Source organism: Phacochoerus africanus, chromosome 6 (genome assembly GCF_016906955.1).
Source record: "Phacochoerus africanus isolate WHEZ1 chromosome 6, ROS_Pafr_v1, whole genome shotgun sequence".
NCBI classification, from domain to species: Eukaryota; Metazoa; Chordata; class Mammalia; order Artiodactyla; family Suidae; genus Phacochoerus; species Phacochoerus africanus.
In genome coordinates this window covers 99,985,874-100,011,228 of record NC_062549.1, presented here as the reverse complement: position 1 = coordinate 100,011,228, position 25,355 = coordinate 99,985,874, and the positions used below count along the sequence as shown (strand labels likewise).

Genomic DNA, 25,355 nt, shown 5'->3' with positions numbered 1-25,355 from the left:
TTGACTCCTAGCAAGGTTCCAGTTTCCTGTAAGCTTTCCAGCTGTAAAGGAATGAACACCTGAAAAGTCTTGGTTATGCAGCCCTCTGCCTTGGGCACTACATCTAAACTGTGTTTGAAACATTTAAGAGTAAGGCATTCCTTGAAATAAACATTTTTGGGGGCTGCACCCAAACATTTTTGAGTAAGGCATTCCTTGAAATAAACATTTTTGGGGGCTGCACGCAGTTCCTGGGCCAGGCATCAAACTCATGCCACAGCAGCGACGACACCAGATTCTTAACCAGCTGAGCCATCAGGAACTCCGGAAATAAACTTTTAACCCCAGCCATGTTCTGGTGTTAAGCCAATGAATGTGCAGTATTTCTTCCTAGAATGGGAGGCATCTTAGGCTTCCAGGTTAATTTAGTTAAAGAGGGAAAAATACATATGATGCACAAAGCAAATTGGTCCTCATCCCATATACATTTCTTTCACTACTTAACCCTAGTACTTATGTCTCTAAGCAAAGCAGACCTACTTGGTAAAACTTAAGTAAGATAAGGATCACTTGGTTGTTTTCATTTTTGTTTTTCCTCCTTGTGATGGTTAATTTTATGTGTTACCTTGACTGAGCTAAGGAGTGCCCAAATATTTGGTCAAATATTATTCTAAATGCTTCTGTGACAGTGTTTTTTTCTTTTTCTTTTTCCCCCTTTTACAGCTGCACCTGTGGCATATGAAAGTTCCTGAGCTAGGGGTCAAAAAGGATCTGCCGCTGGGACCTATGCCACAGCCATGGCAACACCAGATCTGAGCCACTTCTGCAACCTATGCCACAGCTTGTGGCCATGCCAGATCCTTAACCCACTGAGCAAGGGCATGGATTCAACCCACATCCTCATGGACACCATGTCAGGTTCTTAACCCACTGAGCCACAACAGGAACTCTCCATGAGGGTATTTTTTTGATAAAAGTAACATCTAAATCAGCAGGCTGAGTAAAACAGATTGGGTGGATCTCACCCAATCAACTGAAAGCCTGAATAGAACAAAAAGGCTGACAGTCCTGCTAGCAAGAGAGAACGCCTGCCATCTGACAGCTTGAGTCGTGACATCAGTCTTTTTCTGCCTTTGAACTCGAACTGAAACATTAGGCTGTCTTGGGGCTCAAGCCTTCTGGATTTTGGATTGGAACTTATACCACCAATTTTCCTAGTGCTCACACCCTTGGAATTGGACTAGAACTACACCATCAGCTCAACTGTTGGTTGGCTGTAGATCCTAGGACTTCTTAGCCTCCGGAATCATGTGAGCCAATTCCTAATAATAAATCTTTTATACACACGCAGAGAGAGACGCACACACACATCTCTTATAGGTTGTGTTTTTCTGGAGAACTCGAATACACTCCTTACCTAAATTAATCTGGAAGCCCGAGATGCCTCCTATTCTAGGAAGAAACATTAAAGACTCATTAAGTAGGAGGGGTTCTGGAAACAACAAACAGAGATTCATGTCTTCTATCTAAAAGAGCAAAAAAAGTGAGGGAAATTTCAGATAACTCAGACTGACGCTATTTGCCATACTGAATATTGAAAAGTTAAATCCCTATCCAGTACTTTGAGTCCCTCTGTCAAGCTACTCAAATCCTTTCTAGCTCTCTAGTTGTAAGTAAAAATACATCTGCCTACCCTGGCATCTCCAGATACTAAGCAGACTAAAATTTCCAGCTGGCATAACATTTCTGAGGCAGCTGATATTGTTCTACTTAAAAAGTGCACTGTGCCCCAACTTCAGCCTAGCCCTTCTCCACCTAAGTAATGGCCATTAAAGATTCATAATATACCTGTCATGTCCCCTCAGCCTCATCACCCCTCCCCATTCAAAACCAATGGTATTCAGTGTATTTCTGGGCTATATTTCAATAGTTAAATAGTTCACATTCTCTGAAGATACAATCTCTACAGAGGTATAACATAAGAGGCACATGAGAAAACATCCTTTATTCCCTCTGGGCCCAACCTGAATCATACCTTATGGTCACAACTTTAAGAGGCAGGCTATTAATTCAGCAATTAAATTAAACTCTCCCACTTTCTCTCTTCCCTCCCCCATTCCTCTGTCTTCTAGCAAAGTACAAAGATTATCTCTAACTCCATCCTTCACCCCTAAAACTAGTGTTTGACAGTCAATAAAACTGAGCAAAGACTCCTAGCAAACAGCCTCACCGAAGAATAGCATTCCTGTTCTAATCATTCCAAACTATGAAGGGCTGATATGACCACACAAATGGTGTCCCTCTGTCACTCTTTTTGGTACAACAACAGTGGTTACATGTCCCCATCATTTATTTTCAAGACTCTGAAGTTTCAATAACTTTCTTAATCTTCTTCATTTATTAAACTTTAAATACTTAAATGTGCCAAAGAGCATGTGCATATATTTTTTAGGCTGGAAAAAAGAAGGCCTACCTCTCCTAGGCCAAGTTGTTTGGGGACAATCACAATAATTAGTTTGACTCCAAGTATAGCCAGAACCAAGCAAACAGAAAGGTTCAGAGATGATAAAGGGCTTAGAAAATGTAAACGAAACAAAAAAATCTTAATTCTTGAAGACCAATGAATGAATTACTAAAAACAATTAATTGGCTGTAGAAGCAGTAATGAAGTAATTGTTTCTGTGAGGGAAATTATTTTAAGGTGGCCAGGATATACAATAAGTTAGGGATCATTAAAAAACCTCAGAACCAAAGATTTCAAACATCTGTCTTTCTGTGTATGTATGCTGTCCAACTCATTCCCAAAAAGGAACCTGAATCAGATTCCTACCAACATAAGACTCCTAAGACATGTCATGTTGGTTCTGCAGAAGTTGCATCTTATGGAGTAGTCTTTAAAAATAAGAATGAGAAAATCGAAGAGTACAATGATAAGCCACTTTCTCCTTCCCAGCATAATTTTTCTTTGATTTTCTCTCTGAGGATTTAAGAAACAACAAAACCATTAGTCTTAGATTCCTGAATTAACCTGATCTCACATCATGGCTAATGTGGCCAAGAGTAGATGCTTTTATACAATTAAAACAGATGGACTTTATATATCAGTATGACTCCAGGGCTCTGGTCCCACTGTGTTTACTGTAAAATACACTAATGGTAGGGTGGAGACTGCAGAAAGAGGTGGAAACATCCATCACAACGTACATGAGAGATAGCAGGACCCTAGCTAGACTTTATGGAACTGATTCTATTCTGGCAGGAGAAACCCACATAATTAAGTTTCACACTTACAAAATTATCACTCCAAATTCAGGAGTAAGAGGCATTTGGTTGTGGATACAATTCCATCTGTAGATACTAACTTTAAATTTAGAGAAGAAAAACACTCATTGAATTAATATTATGGGTTGGGGTTTCTTAAATGATTCTTAAATCCACCTACTATTTTTTTGTTTTGATACAATTAACAGCTGTGATAAGAGCTCTACCATGGCCCTGGCTCAGACGCGGTGTTTAGCTTCAGAAAGTCCATCGGTCATGTAGCTGGCTTTCACTGCTAAATCTGTTGCTTGCAGAGGCCCCAGAGGTCTGGGTTTGCTGAGTAGAGTCCTCACCACTTAAGCTCTTCCTACACACAGGACATGCGTCATGCTGAAACAGAAAGATGCAGGTAAACAGCCTGATCTGGGAAGGCAGAAATACTAAACACTTAAGAAATCTTGAGAATCAAGAGTTCTCATCATGGCTCAGCAGAAATAAATCTGACTAGTATCCATGAGGACACAGGTTCGATTCCTGGCCTCACTCAGTGGGTTACGGATATGGCATTGCTGTGAGTTGTGGTGTAGGTCATAGATAAGGCTCAGATACGGCTTTGCTGTGGCTGTGGCATAGGCCAGTGGCTACACCTCCGATTCGACCCCTAGCCGGGGAACCTCCATATGTTGTGGGTGTGGCCCTGAAAAGACCAAAAAAGAAAAAAGAAAAAAAAAAAAGAGGAGTTCCTGTCGTGGCGCAGTGGTTAACGAATCCGACTAGGAACCATGAGGTTGCGGGTTCGGTCCCTGCCCTTGCTCAGTGGGTTAACAATCCGGCATTGCTGTGAGCTGTGGTGTAGGTTGCAGACGCGGCTCGGATCCAGCATTGCTGTGGCTCTGGCGTAGGCCGGTGGCTACAGCTCCGATTCGACCCCTAGCCTGGGAACCTCCATATGCCGCGGGAGCGGCCCAAGAAATAGCAGCAACAATAACAACAACAAAAAAGACAAAAAAAAAAAAGAAAAAAGAAAGAAATCCTGAGAATCAGCAGGTAGAAAGACAAAAAAGATGTGCATTCTCACAGAGGGCATGCGGGAATCCACAGTGTAACACCAGGACATATCCCAAATAGAACTTTCAACACAAATGACAGAATTCTAGGCCAGCAACTTAACAATAGCTAATACTTATCACTAAATGGAACTAAACAGGAACAATGACCTGAGATAGTCTAGACCAGGGGTCAGCAAACTTCTCTGAAAAGAAACAGTAAGTATTTTAGACTTTGTTGGTCATACCACCTATGTTGCAACTAATCAACTCTGCTGATATAGCACAAAAGTAGCCATAGACAATTTGTAAAAAAAATAAGCATATCTGTATTCCAATAAAATTTCATTTACAAAAATAAGTGGTAGGCTAGAGAGACCTATAGGGCATAATTTTCTAACCCCTGGTCAGAGAAGTTCCAAATAGATTAATAATCTAAAAAACAGTACTGGTGCTACTAGGAATTAGTCAGGGACTAAAATCTGATCTGCCTGGCTCTCCACGAACTGTTAGCTACACCCTTACTGTGAACCACCCCCCAAGATGTAACTGGAACAGCTGCCCGTCACAGATGAGAGCTGCCTATACTTACCAGTTCTAACCAAGGCACAATACAACTGCTGTGAAAGAAGTGGTTGCAGGGTAACTGCCGGACTTCCTCCTCAACTGTGTAATCCTCTTTGCATACTGGACACTCTAAACCCTTATCTGTTGGAGAAGGAAACGCCTTTTAAAGTAAACAAGCAAAAAGAAGGAAGAAAAAACTGGCCCAATGTCTTCAACAACCAAAGGAATACACAAAGACAAAGTGCATCTGAGGAGGAGGCCGACAAGAAGTATGAATTTTATTTCAAAGTGGGGATAGAGGTGTTAACAGACAGGGATAGGAAAGGACAGATGAATGGGCCTATTCCAATAAGGCTTAGACAGGAACTATATAAGGCCTACTTCTCAATGGAAAGAGTTGCAAGAACTAGGGCTTGGATTATCTGTTAAGGAAAACAGGAAAAACATCTTCCAAATGTGACAGTCTTCTGGCAGTTTCCACTGAGGATGTACCGGCAATCTGTCCACCACAACCAAGGGACTCTCCTCAGCAATCTTAGCAGTTCCCATTCAGTGTCTCAAGCCACTTTTACCCTACTACTTTCCACATTACACATCCTACTTCATCATGGTTACTCTAAAGCCTTTAGTACACGCTGTTCATTAAAAGCTGTACCAGGAGGTGGTGCTACAGAATTGCAAGGCCCAAGCGCACCTCAGGCTCCAAGTCCAGTAACAGGAAGCCCTCTCCTCTGAGAGAAAATGGCTACAAACTAAACTGGGTACACCAGGCAGTGCGTTCCAAGTTTCCCAAGTCTGGCTAGTAGTACCAGCTAGTCTACCTCTCCAGCAGCCGGGCCATGATTATTACATGCTCCATAGTACTCAAGGCATTTGGAATAAAATACCACTTAATAGATTCACTTCTTCCTCTCCATGCCCACCACCCTCGCCCTAATTCTAGCTTTTACTCCTCATGCCTAGTCTACTGTAACAGCCTCCTAGGTAGTAGTCCTGACTCCAGACCTTCCAAATATATCCTATACTTTGCTACCTGCTAATTTTCCCTACTACCAGCTTCATAGCAATTCCCAGATCATCTTCACTTGGATTCTTAGCCTGCATCTCAAAATCAACAAATTCAAAATTAAAAACATCACATCACCTTCTTACCCAAACCAGGGCCAGCTCACAATTTCCCCACCCCTGATGATGTCAGCACCACCTCTGTAGTAACAGGGTTATAAAATCTTAGAATCATCTTTTACCCTTTCCCCTCCCCTTCATGCCATTACACAAAAAAGTAAGGAAAGTCCTTCCTCAAAATGATTGAAGTCTACCCTTTCCTTTTTGTTAGCATTGTCACGATCACCTGAACTCCATCTAGACGCTGCAACAGCCTCTTAAATACCTGTTTCTACTTCCTCTTCCTCTTAAAGACAATACCCTCCAACTAATCTTCCCCAAAGACCACTTAAATTCTCTCATTCCTCCACTTGGGGAACTACAAAACTTACCTACCACCTAAAATATCCAGCCCAAACTACTCTGCCAGATTCAAGGTCCTTTATAACAAGGCCCCAGCCTTGCTACCCAGTCATACCTCTCCTCTCCCCAAATCAGATTCTATTTCAGATCTAATGAGGTCATTCTCCTTATAGAGAAACCATGTCTATGCTGACATTCCTACACCGGTTCAGGCTTTTCCATAAATAGAATATCTGTAAGATGGCCCATCCTGTCTTTAAAATCGTCTCTTAAGCTGGATTTTCTGGGGAAAGAAACTTCCAGTCCAAAATAATGTCCCTTATCACTAAGTTTTTTCAGTGCTTATAAATGAAACAATATCTGTCTAAAGCACTTAATGCATACAGAACAGATGTGAAACAAATTCCTAGCCTCCCATTTTTTTCTCCTCCTCTTTCCCCAAAGTCAGTATCTTCTATTGAACACTACTTTTTATACTGTTGGCTAATCAATCATTTGGTGAGTTTTGCTTTCCTTAGTAAGTTCTTTAAGAAATCAAGTCTTACATGTCTTTGTACCTCTTTATTTCCTGCACAGCATCCAGAAAAAGGACATGATAATTGCTCAGAAATCACCTGCTAACTAACCCTAATGAAGGGGGAGAAGATACCTCCCACATCTGGTACCTAAGTAGGAATTTTAGGAGTGCTACAGCTTCACTTGATCTTAGAATAGGAAATGGCTCGGATTCTGAACAAAGATAATAAGATGACAAAACATGTATGAAAATGAACCTACCAACTTGTTCCTGAGTTATTGTCACTGTTGGAAGAGATGTGATCTTTTCCTTGTCTGCTGGGGGAGGCCCTGTGTTTTCCAGTTGTCCTAAAAGCTACAAAGAAAAAGGAAAAAAAGAAGCAATGATAGACATCTAACTATCCTTAGGGAGGGAGCTGCTCCAGCTGAGAAGAAACAGTGCAGTTATTAGAAATGTTACCTGCTCTTACTTCAGCAAGACTCTATGAGGCTTGGTTTGCCCTTGGCTGCTACCAGAACACTCAAAATTGCTTTACAATTTAAGAGTGACATTAGTATAAGCCTACAGATAGATCCATCATTGCCAGGCCCACCTCTGGGCATAAAGCAATTTCAGAGGCAACAAAAGGGTTGTGATGTCATGAATAAAACTACAGCTTAACCAAAAGTAATACTTAACGAGTTCAAAAACTTCATCCTGTTGAAAGGAAAAAAAGGTGGGAGTATGGAAAGTAGCATAAGGTTAGCCAATAAAAAGGTAAATTACTGCCTATAAGAAGACTTGGATATAAATGACATGATTTCTATTCTCAGTAATCCATAAGGGAAATGAAAACTCAATTAAAATAAATATAAACAAGTGTAAACAATTACAGATGGCATAGGAATACCTTTTCCTCTGCTTCCTTCCCCTACTTTGCTCCATCTAGCAGAAATCTCTGCTTTAACATGTGAGGAGACCCTTGTTTTTTGTGAAGTACTTGTTAACAGGATCCTCATAGGATTGAACAAGAGGCCAAAGACAGAAAATATTGTTTGTTATAGAGGTCTTTTCTTCCTTTGAAGTTGAAGCCATCTTCTAGAAAACCCTTAGGACCAAGAAAGTACATGGATACTGAGCTAAACCCATAAACCATTTATCCCTTTAGTAAAATGGAAACCCACAAGCTCAAAATATTAGAGAAAGCAGAGTGAGTGTCATTTCAGAAAGTAGCAGAAGGAAAGCAGGAAGCCTGTGGAACCATGAGACACATTGAACAGACATTCTCAAAAGGCAGCTCCTCACCTGGGTTACAATGGCATCAAGCCCTGTCTGACCCCAGGCATAGTCCCCAGGGTTGGAGTGCAGCATCCCGCTCCTATATGTGAGATGAGACAGACAGACAGCATTAGATGAAATGGCCAGGCTCCGCCTTACACCACAGAAAAAACTGGCAGAGGGACCCTGTTCCCTCCCAGAGCCAGAATGTCACTAGTTCTCTAGAATCAAGTGGCAAAGAATTTCTCAATAATTTCAAGGTCAAACAGATTATCCAGAGGTAGTCTTTCATTCTCTAGGAATTTTTGCTTAACTGAACGGAACACAAAATGAGAAGCTACCTAAAATACCATATGACAAACCAGAGCAAAAACATGACTCATTGCTTGTTAGTTAAGAAAGTTTGTCTTCTCTGTACCCACTGAATATTAAACATAGATGGAGCTGCTTTTTAAGGAGTTTTCCCTTCGTGACCAGCCAAAATCGACAGCAGACGTCCCTCATTCTAAGAGGCTGCCTGTGGTCTTGAACAATGAGGAGCTTTCAGGCACAGAAGCAGCCACAGTAGTCCCTCTGAATCACAGCAATTACAAGAGACTTGCCAGCACTGTTTTTTGGAGCTATTGCTGCACTACCCTGGATGACAGATATCCAGATTCTTTGGCTGGAACATGTTTAAATAAACTAGAAGCTATAAAATAGAGAGACGGTGTGAAAGGACTGAGGTCCTGCTGAGCAAAGAAGCCTGCGGCAGTCTGAAGTGGCAGATAATCATCTAGACAAGAGGAAATTTCATCTTTAACGCATACTATACATAAGTGTCACTCTGAATTAAATAAAGCCTTTTGTTTTTCTGAAAAACTCTATTTTGAAAAAAGGAAGTTATAAGCAGTTTGTATTCAATTTCAGAAATTCTTAAGGAATAAAATCTTCCCATACGATCTAGATGAGAAATGTACGAATCAAACATGAAGCCTGGCAGGGACCATCTCATTTTCCATCTCAGCACAACCCTCAGATCTGAATATGAATGGAATCGGGCACATCCAGTGCCTAGACATCCTGTAGGACCACAATGGCCCTCGTAAGCCTGAACTAATTTTTTATCAGTTCAGAAACAAGTTCTGATTAAGTCTGGGCTCCAGCACACAATGGTAGTCTTTAAAAGCCTGCCAATCACACCTATTTACTACTCACCTACAGAGTTCTTTCTCTTTCTCACTATGGCACAGATAATACAGTACCTATATGATGATACTCCAGGAGAGTAAGACAGAATTACTTACTTACCAAGAAAATGGGGATCCAGGAATGAATCCTGCAATGATCTGCTGCAGTACTCTATTGGAGGAGAAAAAAATAGATAAGACGACAGACTAATGAAAGTATCCTACAGATAAACATGGCTAACTAATCACCAACTCCTCCAAAACACAATGGCTTTTCACTGTTATACAATAGAGAGCTGCTACCTGGTAGAGTGCTACTTTGCTATTATGCCTGTCTTCCTGAGCTCTGCTACATTATGTATGAATAGATTTTTGTGAATTAGGCTGGGAAGGAATGTGATTGTATGGTTAGTTTTCAAACCATGATCCTTGGATCCCTGCCAGTAATATGAGAGGCTAAAAGGGATGTTTAGCCAGTGAATTCAGGACTCATCTCCCTCTAACAAGGGTAGTTCCATTTTTAACACTAAAAATTATACATACTGTGCAAGACACTATTGAAAGGGCCCTTTTAAAAAAGCTCAACAATAGCTAACTAACTACATTACATGTTTGTCTTAAAATATGTTCACAAGTTTTTTAATATTCCTTCATTGTGCATGTTGGACTTAGTGACTGACTTTTTTTTGAGGTATAATTGATAGATAACATTATTTTTTCAGGTATAAAACATAATGACTTGATGTTTGTATATATTGCAAACAATCACCGTAATAAGACTAATTAGCATCCATCATCACATAGTTGAAAAATTTCATTTTCCTAGTAGGAAAACCATTAAGATCTACTCTCCTAGCAATTTTCAAATATTCAATATGCTATTAAAACTATAATACTGTAATTAACTATAATGAACTATATTCTCATTATGGTTTTGATTTGCATTTTCCTGATGATACAGCCACAGTATTGTACATTACATCCCCATTTTTTATTCTTCGGAAAATTCTAAAACAAACATCCTTCCTATTACTAACTTTATAAGAGATTTTCAGTTTACAAATGGGAGACACAACCCATACATAAAATAAATGGGGTTTTGCTTATGACAAAAGAATGATTGCTTCAACACCTAAACCACTATAAGATATATTTAACCTACAGTATTTGTAACAGTTTTCAGCTACAGCTAATAATAGTGCAGTGTAATTAAAGCACGCTGAACCCATTATTTATTTTATAACTGGAAATTTGTACCTTTTGACCCCCTTCACTCATTTTACCCATCCCCTACCCCCTGCCTTTGGCAACCACCAATCTGTTCTCTGCATTTAGAGCTTGGCCATTTTTCGTTACTTAAGAGTCCGCATATAAATGAGATCATACAATCATATTGTTGTATTTTATCATACAATAAATAATTTATTTTACTTAGCATAATGCACTCAATGTTGTCATAAATGGCAAGATTTCATTCTAATTTATGGCTGAATAATATTATATGTATATAATATTATATATATATAATATATATATTATATATATATAAGCAGTATATATATACACACACACACACACACACACACACACACACCACAGCTCTTTATCCATTCATCCATCAATGGACACTTAGGTTGTTTCCATGTCTTGGCTATGGTAAACATTGCTGCAATGAACATGGGATGCATGTATCTTTTCAAATTTGTGTTTTTTTTTTTTTTTTTTCAGATAAGTACCCAGAAGTGGAATTGCTGAATCATATGGTAGGGTTTTTTCTTTTTTCTTTTTCCAGCCACATCTGCGGCATATGGAAGTTCTCAGGCCAGGGGTCAAATTGTAGCTGCAGCTGCAGGCCTATTCCACAGCCACAGCAACAATGGATCTGAACTGCATCTGCAACCTATGCTGTAGATTGCAGCAATGCTGGATCCTTAACCTACTGAGCAAGGCCAGAGATTGATCCTGCACCGTCACAGACACTATGTCATGTTCTTAACCCACTGAGCCACCATGGGAACACCTAGGCGTTCTGTTTTTAATTTTTTGAGAGCCCTTCCTACCATTTTCCATAGTGGCTACACCAATTTACATTCCCACAAGCAGTATACAAGGTACAAGGGTTCATTCTCTTTTTTAATATTCTTTCTTTCTTTTTATTGATGTATAGTTGATTTACAATGTTGTTTTAAGTGTACAGCAAAGTGATGTAGATAATACATGTATCTTTTTTCAAATTCTTTTCCCTTACAGGTTATTAGAAAATACTAAGTATAATCCCTGTTTCTCTCTTCTCCACGTCCTTACCAACACTTGTTATTTCTTGTTGGGTTTTTTTGGTCTTTTGTGGGGCATACCCACAGCATATGGAGGTTCCCAAGCTAGGGGTCCAATCGGAGCTGTAGCCACCGGCCTTCGCCACAGCAATGCCAGATTTGAGCCACATCTGCAGCCTACACCACAGGTCACATCAATGCCAGATCCTTAACACAATGGGAACTCCTCATTGTGGTTTTGATTTATATTTCTTTAATGATAGTGATGCTGAGCACCTTTCCATGTACTTGCTGCCCATTTGTACGTCTTCTTGGGAAAAATGTCTATTCAGACCTTCTACCCATTTTTTAATCAGTTTGGCTTCTTGCTACACACTGTATGGGTTCTTTATATATTCTGGATATTAACCCTTTATCAGATAAATGATTTGCAAAAGGTTTCTCCCATTCAATAGGCTGCCTTTTCATTTTGTTGATTTCCTTTGCGGTACTGAAGCTAAATTTTTAGTTTGATGTAATCTCACTTGTTCATTTTTGCTTTTGCTGTCTTTGCTTTTGGAATCAGATCCAAAAAAGCATGGCCAAGACCAATATCAAGGAGCTTACTGCCTATTTTCTTCTGAGAGCTTTATGGTTTCAGGTCTTATGTTCAAGCGTTTATTTTGAATTAATGTTTGTGTATGGTGTGAGATAATGGTCTGGTTTCATTCTTTTGCTTATGGCTGTCCAGCTTTTCCAATGCCATTTATTAAGGAGACTGTCCTTTCTCCATTGTATATTCTTTTTTTTTTTTTCCCTAGGGCTGCGTCCGTGGCATATGGAGGTTCCGAGGCTAGGGTTTGAATCGGAGCTGTAGCCGCTGGCCTACGCCAGAGCCACAGCAACGTGGGATCCGAGCCACGTCTGCAACCTACACCACAGCTCAGGGCAATGCCGGATCCTTAACCCACTGAGCGGGGCCAGGGATTGAACCTGCAACCTCATGGTTCCTAGTTGGGTTCATTAACCACTGCGCCAGGACGGGAACTCCTCCGTTATATATTCTTGACTCTCTTGTCATTAAATTAATTGATCATATAAGAATAGGTTTATCTCTGGGATCTCTATTCTGTTCCAATGATTTAGGTGTCTTGTTTCTATGCCAGTACCATAATGTGATTTACTTCTATACAACAGAATGTGGTGGGATAACTGTGGCTTCCAAATCTAGGTCATAAAAGGCATTATGGCTTCCTCCTTGCACTCTCTCTTGGATTATTTTTTCTGGAAAAGTGCCATATCAAGCAGTCCTGTGGAAAGGCCCATATGATAAGTAACTGAGGCCTCCAGACAACAGACAGAACAAATTTGTTACAATTTGAGTACTTCCCAGCTGATTCTTCAAATGACTACAGCAATAGACAATGTCTTGAATGTAAGCACATAAGACTCTGGGCCAGAATTTCCCAGCTAAGCTGTTCCCAAATTCCTGGTCCACTGAACCTATGAGATAATAAATGTTATTTAAGCCTCTAAGTTCTAAATTAATTTTGTCATACAGCAACAGATAATTTTGACAGAGATTTTGATACCTGGAAATGGAAATAGCTATAACAAAAACCTAGAACATGAGAGTAGCTTTGCAACACAGCAGAGGGCAGAAGTTGAATGGACTTTGAGGAGAACGTGAGCAAAGTTTGAAGAGCCTTGAAAAAATGTAGAAGCATGAGGACTTTTAAGGAACTTATGGGTAGGCACATAAGGGTAAGTGAGAAAAATCCTTTTGGAAACAGGAGGGAAAAGGATCCTTGCTACATAGTACCAAAAGTTGATACCTGCTATAACATGGAAAGTAGAAGGTAGGAGTTCCCACTGTGGCACAGCAGAAACGAATGTGACTAGTATCCATGAGGATGAGGGTTTGATCCCTGGCCTCGCTCACTGGGTTAAAGATTTGGCATTGCCGTGAGCTGTGAGGGAGGTTGCAGATGTGGCTTAGATTCCATGTTGCTGTGGCTGTAGTGTAGACCAGCAACTACAGCTCTGATTCGACCCCTGGCCTGGGAACTTCCATATGCCACAAGTGTAGCCCTAAAAGGACAAAAAATTAAAAAAATAAAATAAATTAAAAAAAGAAAGAAGTTGTGGCTCATTAAATGGATGATAATCTAGCTAATGATATTTCCAGACAGAACAGTTTTTTTGTTTTCTGGGGTTTATTTTTATGGCCACAACCCGTGGCATAATTAAGCTCCTGAGCCAGGAATTGAATCCGAGCCACAGATGCAACCTACACCACAGCTGTGGCAACACCGGATCCTTTACCTCGCTGTGTTGGGCCAAAGATTGAACCGATGCCTCCACAGAAACCCAAGCCACTGCAGTTGGATTCTTAACCCACTGCACCACAATGGGAACTCCAGGAAGGAATGTTGATGGTGCCCCTTGGATTCTTCTTGCTGCATTAAAATGCAAGAGGAGAAGAATAAATTAAAGAACGAAAAGTTTAAAAAGAGTTAAGACTGGATAATTCTGAAAACTCTCAGCCTCTCCAGATGGCAAATGATACTAAAACTAAGAAACGGCTTTCTAAAAACAAGAAAGAAATGGGGAGTTCCTGTTGTGGCTCAGCGGTAACGAATCCAATTAGGATCCATGAGGACTTGGGTTTGATCCCTAGCCTTGCTCAGTGAGTTAAGGATCTAGCATTGCCATGAGCTGTGGTGTAGGTCACAGATACGGCTCTGATCTGGCATTGCTATGGCTGTGGTGTAGGCCAGCAGCTACAGCTCTGATTCAACCCCTAGCCTATTCCCTCCATATGCCACAGGTGCGGCTCTAAAGACAAAGAATAATTCAGTTAAACAACTGAGCTTCTAAGAAGCTTAAGGGTGCTGTATTAGTTTCCTAAGGCTGCCATAATAAGTTCCCAAATAATGCATAGCTTAAATAACAGGAATTTATTCTCTCACAATTTTGGAGGTCAGAAATCAGAACTCAAGATGCTGTTAGGATTAGTTCCTTCTGGAGTCTCTGAGGATCTGTTCCATGTTTCTCTTCTAGCTTCCAGTGGTTCCCATCAATCACTGCTGTTTCTTGGCTTGTGGATACATTATTCCAATCTCTGCCTTACTCTTCATATGGTGTTGTTTTTTTTTTTTTCCAATTTCACCAGCAAAAATGAGTTTATTCGAGCTCAACAAAGAACTGCAATTTGGAGTCTGCAACCATGAGTAACCATGACTTTCTTCCCCAGCTTCTGTATCCAAAGTTGTCTCTTCTTCTAAGAACACAATTGGATTAGGGCCCACTCTAACCCCCTATGACCTCATCTTAATTTGATTACATACATAAAAGACCTTATTTCCAAATAAGGTTATATTCACAAGTACTAGAGATTAGGACTTGAACATATCTTTTTGAGGGGATATAATTCTACCCACCACCAAGTACTGCCCTTCAGCAATCCCAGCACAAGCCCAAAATAGGAGAGAGATTATCTAAAAAAGATCTATAAGCATAGCTTTTGTTAACAGCGTGAATCTCACTAATGTTCACAGGAGACTCAAGTTTTAAAAAGAAACACTGCCAGCTTAAAATGAAAGGTACAGAGGCAGCACAAAATGAAGAGAGACCTTTTGGGCCCTCAAAATTCTACTAGCAAGAATCAGGCTAAGAAAACTATGAAGCTGCAAATCTGGACTACTTTTCATGGAAAAGAAAGAATGACTCATAGAGCAGAACCAAGAACCAGGAGGCAGGAAACAAGAGCCACAGAAAAGCATTCCTGGACAGAAGCAGAACAAAGTTCTAATCAAGGAACTTTCAACATTTATCCAAATAAACATTAGAATTGCTATGAATCAGTGACCTCTTTGTGCCTCCCATTTCTCTCTCTTTTTTTTTTTTTTTTCCTTTATAGGGCCACAACCTCGGCATATGGAAGTTCCCAGGCTAGGGGTCAAATTGGAGCCACAGCTGCCAGTCTACACCACAGCCACAGCAATGCCAGACGCAAGCTGCATTTGCAACCTATACTGCAGCTCCTGGCAACTCTGGATCCTTAATCCACTGAGCAGGGCCAGGAATCAAACCCACATCCTCATGGATACTAGCCAGGTTCATTACCACTGAGTCACAATGGGAAGTCCAGCCCATTTCTCTCTTTTTAAACAGAAATCTCTGTATCTGTTTATTATATTCCTGCCCCATCACAATATGTTGGGCATGTGAGAGGCAGGAAAATTGTCTTACAGATCTCCACATCAAAAGGAATTATATCTGAGGATTTATGCCCCCACTTGGACCTAATTAAATGATACCAACTTGGGTTTCAAGTTGATACTGTAAAGGGACAAGATTTGTGGTGGGTCTTGGGAGGAGGTGAGTGTATTCAGCACATGGAGAAATGTAATTTCTAGCCAAAAGTTGAACTATGTCCACGAATTCTTTAATACTCCTTGCCTTCAATAAGTAGAGCTTAATTCTCCTCCCCCTGAATGTGGGCTCAACCTAGTGACTCACTCCTTACAGATAAAATACAATTGAAACGACAGTGTCTGGCTTCTAAGGTCAGGATAGAAAAGGCATTATGGGACTTCCTTTGCGGTGCAGTGGGTTAAGGATCTATCATTGCTGCTGTGGCGCAGGTTCAATCCCTAGCCTGGGAACTTCTACATGCTGTGAGCACAGCCCAAAAGTAAAATAAAAGGCATTATGTTTTTTTCTTTCTCCTTTTCTCCCTCCTGGATCATTTACTCTAGGGGAAACCAGGTGTCAAGTCATGGGATCCTGAAAGAGTAACATGGAAAGGTACACACAGTGAGGAATTGAGGCCTCCTGTCAACAGCAATGTGAGTTGACCCACCTTAGAAGCAGATCCTCCAGCCTCAGTTAAATGTTAAGATAACTGTAGCTATAGCAGACATTTTGATAATAACCTAATGAAAACCTTTACCTGAACCCCCTAGATAAGCTGCTCCCAAATTCCTGACCCACAGAAACTATGAGAAAATAAAAATTTGCTGTTATGAGCTAATAGATTCTGGGATAATCTATTTACACAGCACTAAGTAACTAATATACCCTCCTAGCTTGCTAGTATAGGCACACCTCGTAGATACTGCAGGTTTTTTTCTAGACCACACGATAAAGCGATTGTTACAATAAAACGAGTTCCAGTGCATATAAACGTTATGTTTATACTGTAGTCTACTAAGTGTGCAATAGCTTATGTCTAAAAAATGTACATATCTTAATTTTAAAATATTTTACTGCTGGGAGTTCCCATCATGGCAAAGTGGAAGCGAATCTGACTCACAACCATGAGGTTGTGGGTTTGATCCCCAGCCTCGCTCAGTGGGTTAAGGATTTGGCATTGCCATGGGCTGTGGTGTAGATTGCAGAGGTGGCTCAGAGCTGATGCTGTGGTTGTGGCCGGTAGCTGCTCTGATTGGACCCCTAACCTGGGAACCTCCATATGCCACAGGTGCAGCCCTAAAAAGCAAAAAAAAAAAAAAAAAATTTACTGCTAAAAAACACTAACCATTACCTGAGCCCTCAGCAAGTTGTAGTAACAAAGATCATTGATCAAAACAAGGTTTAAAATGGCAATAAATATATATCTATCAACAATCACCTTAAATGTCAATGGACTAAATGCTCCAAACAAAAGACAAAGAGTGGCAGACTGGATTAAAAAAACAAAAACTTTCAATCTGCTGTCTACAAGAGACTCACCTTAGGGCAAAGGACACATACAGATTGAAAGTGAGGGGACAGGAGTTCCTGTCGTGGTGCAGTGGTTAACGAATCCGACTAGGAACCATGAGGTTGCGGGTTCGATCCCTGCCCTTGCTCAGTGGGTCAAGGTTCCGGCGTTGCTGTGAGCTGTGGTGTAGGTCGCAGACGTGGCTCGGATCCTGCGTTGCTGTGGCTCTGGCGTAGGCTGGCAGCTACAGCTCCGATTCGACCCCTAGCCCGGGAACCTCCATATGCTGCAGGAGCAGCCCAAGAAATGGCAAAAAGACAAAAAAAAAAGAAAGAAAGTGAGGGGATAGGAAAAGATAATTTCAAGCCAATGGACAAAACAGGAGAGCAGGAGTTGCAATACTCATATCAGACAAAATAGACTTTAAAATGAATGCCATAAAGAAAGACAAAGAAGGACACTATTTAATGGTAAAAGGATCCATTCAAGAAGAGGATATAATTGTCAATATATACGCCCTACTATAGGAACACGCAGATACCTACAACAAACAAATACTAACAGACATAAAAGGAGAAATTGATGGAACACAATCATAGTAGGAGACTTTAACACCACACTCACATCAATTAACAGATCCTCTAGACAGAAAATCAATAAGGTAACAGAGATCCTAAATGACACAATAGTAAGGTTAGACTTAATCAACATTTCCAGGACATTACATCCAAAAAAAATCAGAATATACATTCTTCTCAAGTGCACATGGAACATTCTCAAGGATTGATCACATACTGGGGCACAAAGCTAACCTCAACAAATTTAAGAGTACAGAAATTATTTCAAGTATCTTCTCTGACCACAATGGCATGAAACTAGAAATCAATCACAGGAAAAGAAATGAGAAAAAACTTACTACATGGAGACTAAACAACATGCTACTAAAATATGAATGAGTCAATGAGGAAATCAAGAAGGAAATTAAAATATATCTCGAGACAAATGATAATGAAGACACAACCACTCAAAATCTATGGGATGCTGCAAAGGCAGTGCTCAGAGGGAAGTTCATAGCAATACAGGCTTTCCTCAAAAAAGAAGAAAAATCTCAAACTGACAACTTAACCCACCATCTAAATGAATTAGAAAAAGAAGAACAAACAAAACCTAACGTCAGCAGAGGAAGGAAATCATAAAGATCAGAGAAGAAATCAATAAAATAGAGATTCAAAAAAACAACAGAAAAAAATCAATAAAACCAAGAGCTGGTTCTTTGAAAAGGTAAACAAAATTGACAAAGCTCACCAAGTTCACCAAGGCTTGGCTCACCAAGAAGAGGAGAGAAAAAACCCATATAAACAAAATAAAAAATAAAAAGGAGAAGTCACAACGGATACTGCAGAAATACAAAAAACCATGAGAGAATACTATGAACAATTATATGCCAACAAATTTGACAACCTAGAAGAAATGGACAACTTTCTAGAGACTTACGCCCTACCAAAACTGAATCAAGAAGAAACAGATCAACTGAACAGATGGATTGCTAGAAATGAAATTGAACGTATCATAAAAACAATCCCTACAAATAAAAGTCCAGGACCAGAGGGCTTCACAAGCGAATTCTACCAAACATACAAAGAGGAACTTATACCCATCCTCCTTAAACTCTTCCAAAAGGTTGAAGAAGGAACACTCCCAAAGACATTCTATGATGTGAACATCACCCTAATACCAAAACCAAAGATACCATCAAAAAGAAAACTATAGGCCAATATCTTTGATGAATATAGATGCAAAAATTCTCAACAAAATTTTAGCCAACTAAATCCAACAACATATAAAAAAGATCATACACCACGACCAGGTGGGATTCATCCCAGGTTGACAAGGATGGCTCAACATATGCACATCAATCGATCAATGCCATACAACACATTAACAAAAGAAAAATGATCATCTCAACAGATGCAGAAAAAGCATTTGACAAAGTCCAGCATCCATTCATAATAAAAACTCTTACCAAAGTGGGTATAGAGGGAACATACCTGAACATAATAAAAGCCATTTATGAAAACCCACAGCAAACATAATACTCAATGGAGAAAAGCTGAAAGCCTTCCTGCTAAAATCTGGAACAAGACAAGAATGCCCACTCTCACTACTGTTATTCAACATAGTACTTGGAAGTCCTAGCCACAGCAATCAGACAAACAAAAGAAATAAAAGGCATCAAAATAGGAAGAGAAGAGGTAAAACTATCACTATATGCAGATGACATGATACTACATATAGAAACCCTAAGGACTCAACCCAAAAACTACTTGAACTGATCAACAAATTCAGCAAAGTAGCAGGATATAAGATTAACATTCAGAAATCAGTTGCATTTCTGTATATTAACAACAAAATATTAGAAAAGGAATACAAAAATATGATACCTTTTAAAATTGCACCCCAAAAATTCAAATACCTGGGAATACACCTGACCAAGGGGGTGAAAGACTTATATGCTAAGAACTATAAAACATTAATTAAGGAAATTAAAGAGGATGTAAAGAAATGGAAAGATATTCCATGCTCCTGGGTTGGAAAAATGAATATTGTAAAAATGGTCATACTACCCAAAGCAATTTACAGATTCAATGCAATCCCTATCAAATTACCCATGACATTTTTCACAGAACTACAACAAACAATCCACAAATTTATATGGAACTACAAAAGACCCAGAATTGCCAAAGCAATCCTGAGGAACAAAAATCAAGCAGGAGGCATAACTCTCCCAGATTTCAAGCAATATTACAAAGCCACAGTCATCAAGACAGTGTGGTACTGGTACCAAAACAGTCGTACAGACCAATAGAACATAATGGAGAACCCAGAAACAAACCCAGACACCTATGGTCAATTAATCTTCGACAAAGGTGGCAAGAATATATAATGGGGAAAAGATAGTCTTTTTAGCAAGTGGTGCTGGGAAAACTGGACATCTGCATGTAAATCAATGAAACTGAAATATACCCTTGCACCATGCGCAAAAATAAACTCAAAATGGCTGAAGACTTAAACATAAGACAAGACACCATCAAAATCCTGGAAGAGAACACAGGCAAAACATTCTCTGACATCAACCTTACAAATGCTTTCTCAGGTCAGTCTCCCAAAGCAACAGAAATAAGAGCAAAAATAAACCAATGGGACCTAATCAAACTGACAAGCTTTTGCACAGCAAAGGAAACCAAAAAGAAAACAAAAAAGACAACTTACAGAATGGCAGAAAATAGTTTCAAATGATGTAACTGACAAGGGCTCAATCTCTAAAATACACAAGCAACTTATACGACGCAACAGCAAAAAAGCCAACCACCCAATGGAAAAATGGGCAAAAGACCTGAATAGGCATTTCTCCAAGGAAGATATACAGATGGCCAACAAGCACATGAAAAAATGCTCAACATCCCCGATTATTAGAGAAATGCAAATCAAAACTACCACGAGATACCACTTCACACCAGGCAGAATGGCCATCATTAATAAGGCCACAAACAACAAATGCTGGAGGGGGTGTGGAGAAAAGGGAACCCTCCTGCACTGTTGGTGGGAATGTAAGCTGGTGTAACCACTATGGAGAATAGTAAGGAGGTACCACAGAAAACGGTACATAGAACTACCATATGACCCAGCAATCCCACTCTTGGGCATATATCCAGACAGAACTTTCCTTGCAAAAGACACATGCACCCGCATATTCATTGCAACACGATTCACAATAGCCAAGACATGGAAACAACCCAAATGTCCATCGACAGATGACTGGATTAAGAAGATTTGGTATATATACACAATGGAACACTCAGCCATAAAAAAGAACAAAATAATGCCATTTGCAACAACCTGGATGGAACTAGAGACTCTCATACTGAGTGAAATAAGTCAGAAAGAGAAAGACAAATACTGTATGATACCACCTATATCTAGAATCTAGTATATTGCACAAACGAACCTTTCCACAGACAAGAAAATCATGGACTTGGAGAATAGACTTATGGTTGCCAAGGGGGAGGGAGTGGGATGGATTGGGAACTTGGGGTTAATAGATGCAGATTATTGCTTTTGGCATGGATAAGCAATGAGGTCCTGCTGTGTAGCACTGGGAACTACATCTAGTCACTTATGATGGATCATAATAATGTGAGAAAAAAGAATGTGTAAATGTATGTGTAACTGGGTCACTAGGCTGTACAGAAAAAAATTGACAGAACATTCTAAACTAGCTACAATTGAAAAAATTAAAATCATTACATAAAAAAATTTAAATAAAAACAAAGATCACTAAGTCAGCCGTACAATGAGACACCAACATCCAATGCTTTCACTGACATGTGAAATCTGAAAAAAGGACAGACTGAACTTCTTTGCAGAACAGATGCTGACTCACAGACATTGAAAAACTTATGGTCTCCGGAGGAGACAGTTTGGGAGGTGGGGGGATGTGCCTGGGCTGTGGGATGGAAATCCTGTGAAATCAGATTGTTATGATCATCATACAACTACAGATGTGATAAATTCATTTGAGTAATAAAAAATTAAAAAAAAAGATCACTGACCACAGCTCATCATAACAAATATAACAAAGAAAAAGTCTGAAATTTTACAAGAATTATGAAAATGTGATACAGAGATGTGAAGAGAGCAAATGCTGCTGGAAAAATAGCGCAAGAGACTTGCTAGATGGGGAGTTGCCACAAACTTTCAATTTGTAAAAAAAGCACAATAAACTGAAGTACAATAAAATGGAGTATGCTGTGTATCTGACTCTCTGTATCCACAGGTTCAGCATCTGCAGATTCAACCAACCAAGGACTGAAATATTCGAAGGGGGGGTAATCTCCAGGAAGTTCCAAAAATCAAGACTTCAATTTGCTATGCACTGCCAACTACTTACATAGTATTTATAACTATTTACATAGCACTGTATTAAGTATTATAAAGTCATTTAAAGATGATTTAAAGTATAGGAAAGATATGCATAGGTTATTTGCAAATACTATACCATTTTATATCAGGGACTTGAGAATCCTTAAATTTGGTTTCTATGAGGGATCTTGGAACCAATCCGCCCACAGATACTGAGAAATGACTATATAACAAGAAGAGAAAATTATCACACGCTTGAACCCACCATTAAGTAAATGGTAATAATAAAGTTTGAGAGAGACTCTAGTTCCTTGAAGCTCTAAAGTAGACCCTACACAAAAGTTTGGAGTAGCTGGGGATGCCAGTGGATCAGCTGCTGATTTCCCTTTTATTGGCTACTTCCTCTCTGAAGTCAGATATCAGTTCCACCTCAGCCAGAATAGAGACTGCTCAGGGTGAGCCAATACGTGTATGAGCTGTTGTTAGGAGATTATCTTCACTTGATAATAGAGTATTTACACTGAATTTTTTTTTTAAACAAAAAGCTTTTCTTATTAAAGTAATGGGTAGCTAAAATGGGGTAGGGTAAGAGGTATATGTATTTAATTTTAGCAACCCACAGAAGAGAAAAATCAATTCACAGGGTTTGGTGAGGAAAACACCTGCTAAGACTACGTAAGAGTATTCACTTAAGTTTCCAGAGCTGTATTTTCTCTAGGTTTTCCTCCTAACTCCTTTCTCAGGCTCCTCTACTTAATCCTATCTTCCAAACTTCTAGTCAATGAGCTCAATTTTCTGAACTCTTCTATTTTCTATCCTCTTTTAGCAATTTCATCCAGTTTCATAACTTTAAGTACCATATATATAGGCAACAACTTCCAGATTTATCTCCAGCCAAGACCTGCCTACTCAACACCACCACCTGAATGTATAATAAGAACCTTAAACTTACTATGTTCCAAAACCGAACTCTTAGATCTTCTCCACCAAACCTGTTCCCCCTGGTGTTCCCCAACTCAGCTGACGGTGGCTCCGTTATCCTAGCTGTTCAGAATAAACACCTTTTTGTCATCCTTAATTCTTTCTGTTACACCTCATACCCAATCTTCCAGAAAATCATATCATGTGTATTGTCACACTTTACCTAGAATCCAACTATTTTTTACTAACCATGATCCAAGTCACTGGCACCCCTACTTAGATTAATGCAACAGCCTCTAAAATGGTTTCCCTGCTTCTGTCTTTGCCCTGCCCCTGTTGTAAACATACACACACCTCTCGCCATTCTATCATCAACGGAGCAGTTAAAATGATCATTTTAAGATGTTAAGTTACACCATGTCATTTCTCTGTCCTAAACTTCCTACTGGATTTCCACTGCACTCAGAATAAAAGCCTTTGTAATAGCCTACCAGACTCTACATGATCTCATACTCACCCTCCCATCGCCACCCCCAGAAACTTCTCTGTGACCTCATCTCCTACTATTCCCTCACTTACTCTGCTCACATTGAACTCTCCTTGTTGGCACATTCCTGACTTATTCCCTCACTTTCTTTATGTCTATTCAAAGAGCTTCTCAATAAGGCCTTTGCTAACTACACTTTTGAAACCTCCCCTCTCCCACACTCCCTTATCTCCCTTCCCTGCCTTTTTTTCCCATAGCATTTACTACCGTTTAACACTCTACTGACTTAATATGCTTGTCTACCTTCCCCAATTAGTACTTAAGTTCCACAAGAGAAATAATTTTTTACTGTTTTGTTCACTACGGTATGCCCACCTTCCTAAATGGCACAGGCAAAGTAATACACAAGTAAGAACATATTCTTTAAGAATGAAACCTTGAATGTCAAAAGAGGACCATACTAAAGTAAAAGATAGGCTTTAATGTAATAAATGCAAACTAAAGGGTGGCAATCTCTATGAAGTCAGGAAAGTATGAATGTATTAGTGTTGATCTAATACAAAGAAAAAGAACAAGTGACATATATAAATATTTTCCCACCCTAAAAAAAAAATCTGTTAAGATAAAATATGAATAATTCCTAGGCTTACGACAATCCAAGTGAAATTTCTCCTAAAAACTAGGCAATTTCCTTTGCTGATTCTATACATACCATCTGATTTCCTTTGATTTCTTGGTATCTTGGAAATTCAAAGACAGTATTTTAACAAGCAGAAATGAGTTTTCCAGTCACTATAGAATACCCCAAGTAAATTAATAAATTAGTCTTCTGACAGATCAGATTCATTTAAGGTTACATAACTTTACTGAGTAACATCAAAAAAGAACCAAACAAATTGAGACATAAGCTATAAGCCATGGGCCTAGATGAGAAATTTCAACATTATAAAAAGAATTGAAGATGGCAGAGTAGAAGGAATGGAGCTCACCTTGTTTCATAAAAGCAACAAAATAACAACCAACTGCTGAACAACCTTCAACCAAATAGACTGCAAACCATCAAAAAAGAGATCCTACTCCGGGAGACAAAGATGAGGCCACATCAAGATGGTAGGAGGGATGTTTACGTGATATAAGCAACCCCATACCCACTGGGTGGGCAGCCCACAGACTGGAAAGTAACTGTATCACAGAGACTCACCTATGGGAGTGAGAGTTCTGAGCCCCACGGCAGGTCCACAAGCCTGGAGATCTGGCATCGGGAGAAGGAGCCCCCGGAGGATTTGGCATTGAAGGCCACTGGGGATTGCACACCAGGAGCTCCATGGGACTGATAGAAATGGAGACCTCATTCTTGAAAGGCTCATAGGGGCTTTCATGTGTACTGGGTCCCAGGGCAAAGCAAAGACTTCATAGGAATCTGGGTGAGAAATGACTGCAGTTCTTGGAGGATTTCCTGGGAAAATAGGGGGTGATTGTGGCTTACTGTGGGGGAAGGACATTGGAGGCAAAGGTCTCAGAAACAGTCATTACCATGTGCTCTTCTAGAGGTGGCCATTTTGGAAAAACCTGGCCCCACCCATCAGGGTTGAGAAGCCCCAGGCCAAACAATAATCCAGGTGGGATCACATCCCTCCCCATCAGCAAACAGGCTGCCTAAAGACCCCCTACCCCAGGCACACAGTCACCTCTAATCTCACTCAGAGACAAAGCCCCACCCACCAGAGGGATAAGAATCTGCTCCACCTACCAGTGGACCAGCACCAGTTCCTCCCATCAGGAAGCCTACAGCAAGCCCCCCC

At 39.9% G+C, this 25,355-nt stretch overlaps 1 protein-coding gene across 2 annotated transcripts in view; it reads right to left on the bottom strand.

Annotated features, from left to right (window-relative positions):
- Positions 1-1,965: 1,965 nt before the first annotated feature.
- Positions 1,966-25,355, bottom strand: part of RNF115 (ring finger protein 115) — a 78,096-nt gene continuing 54,706 nt past the window's right edge. For both annotated transcript variants that reach the window (XM_047784830.1, XM_047784831.1), the window contains 5 exons: positions 9,385-9,435; positions 8,122-8,194; positions 7,098-7,191; positions 4,879-4,994; positions 1,966-3,630 (listed from right to left, as the gene is read on the bottom strand). In XM_047784830.1, the coding sequence (XP_047640786.1) occupies positions 3,499-3,630; positions 4,879-4,994; positions 7,098-7,191; positions 8,122-8,194; positions 9,385-9,435 (466 nt within the window). In that variant the 3' untranslated portion in view covers positions 1,966-3,498. The remainder of the gene's footprint in view (positions 3,631-4,878; positions 4,995-7,097; positions 7,192-8,121; positions 8,195-9,384; positions 9,436-25,355) is intronic.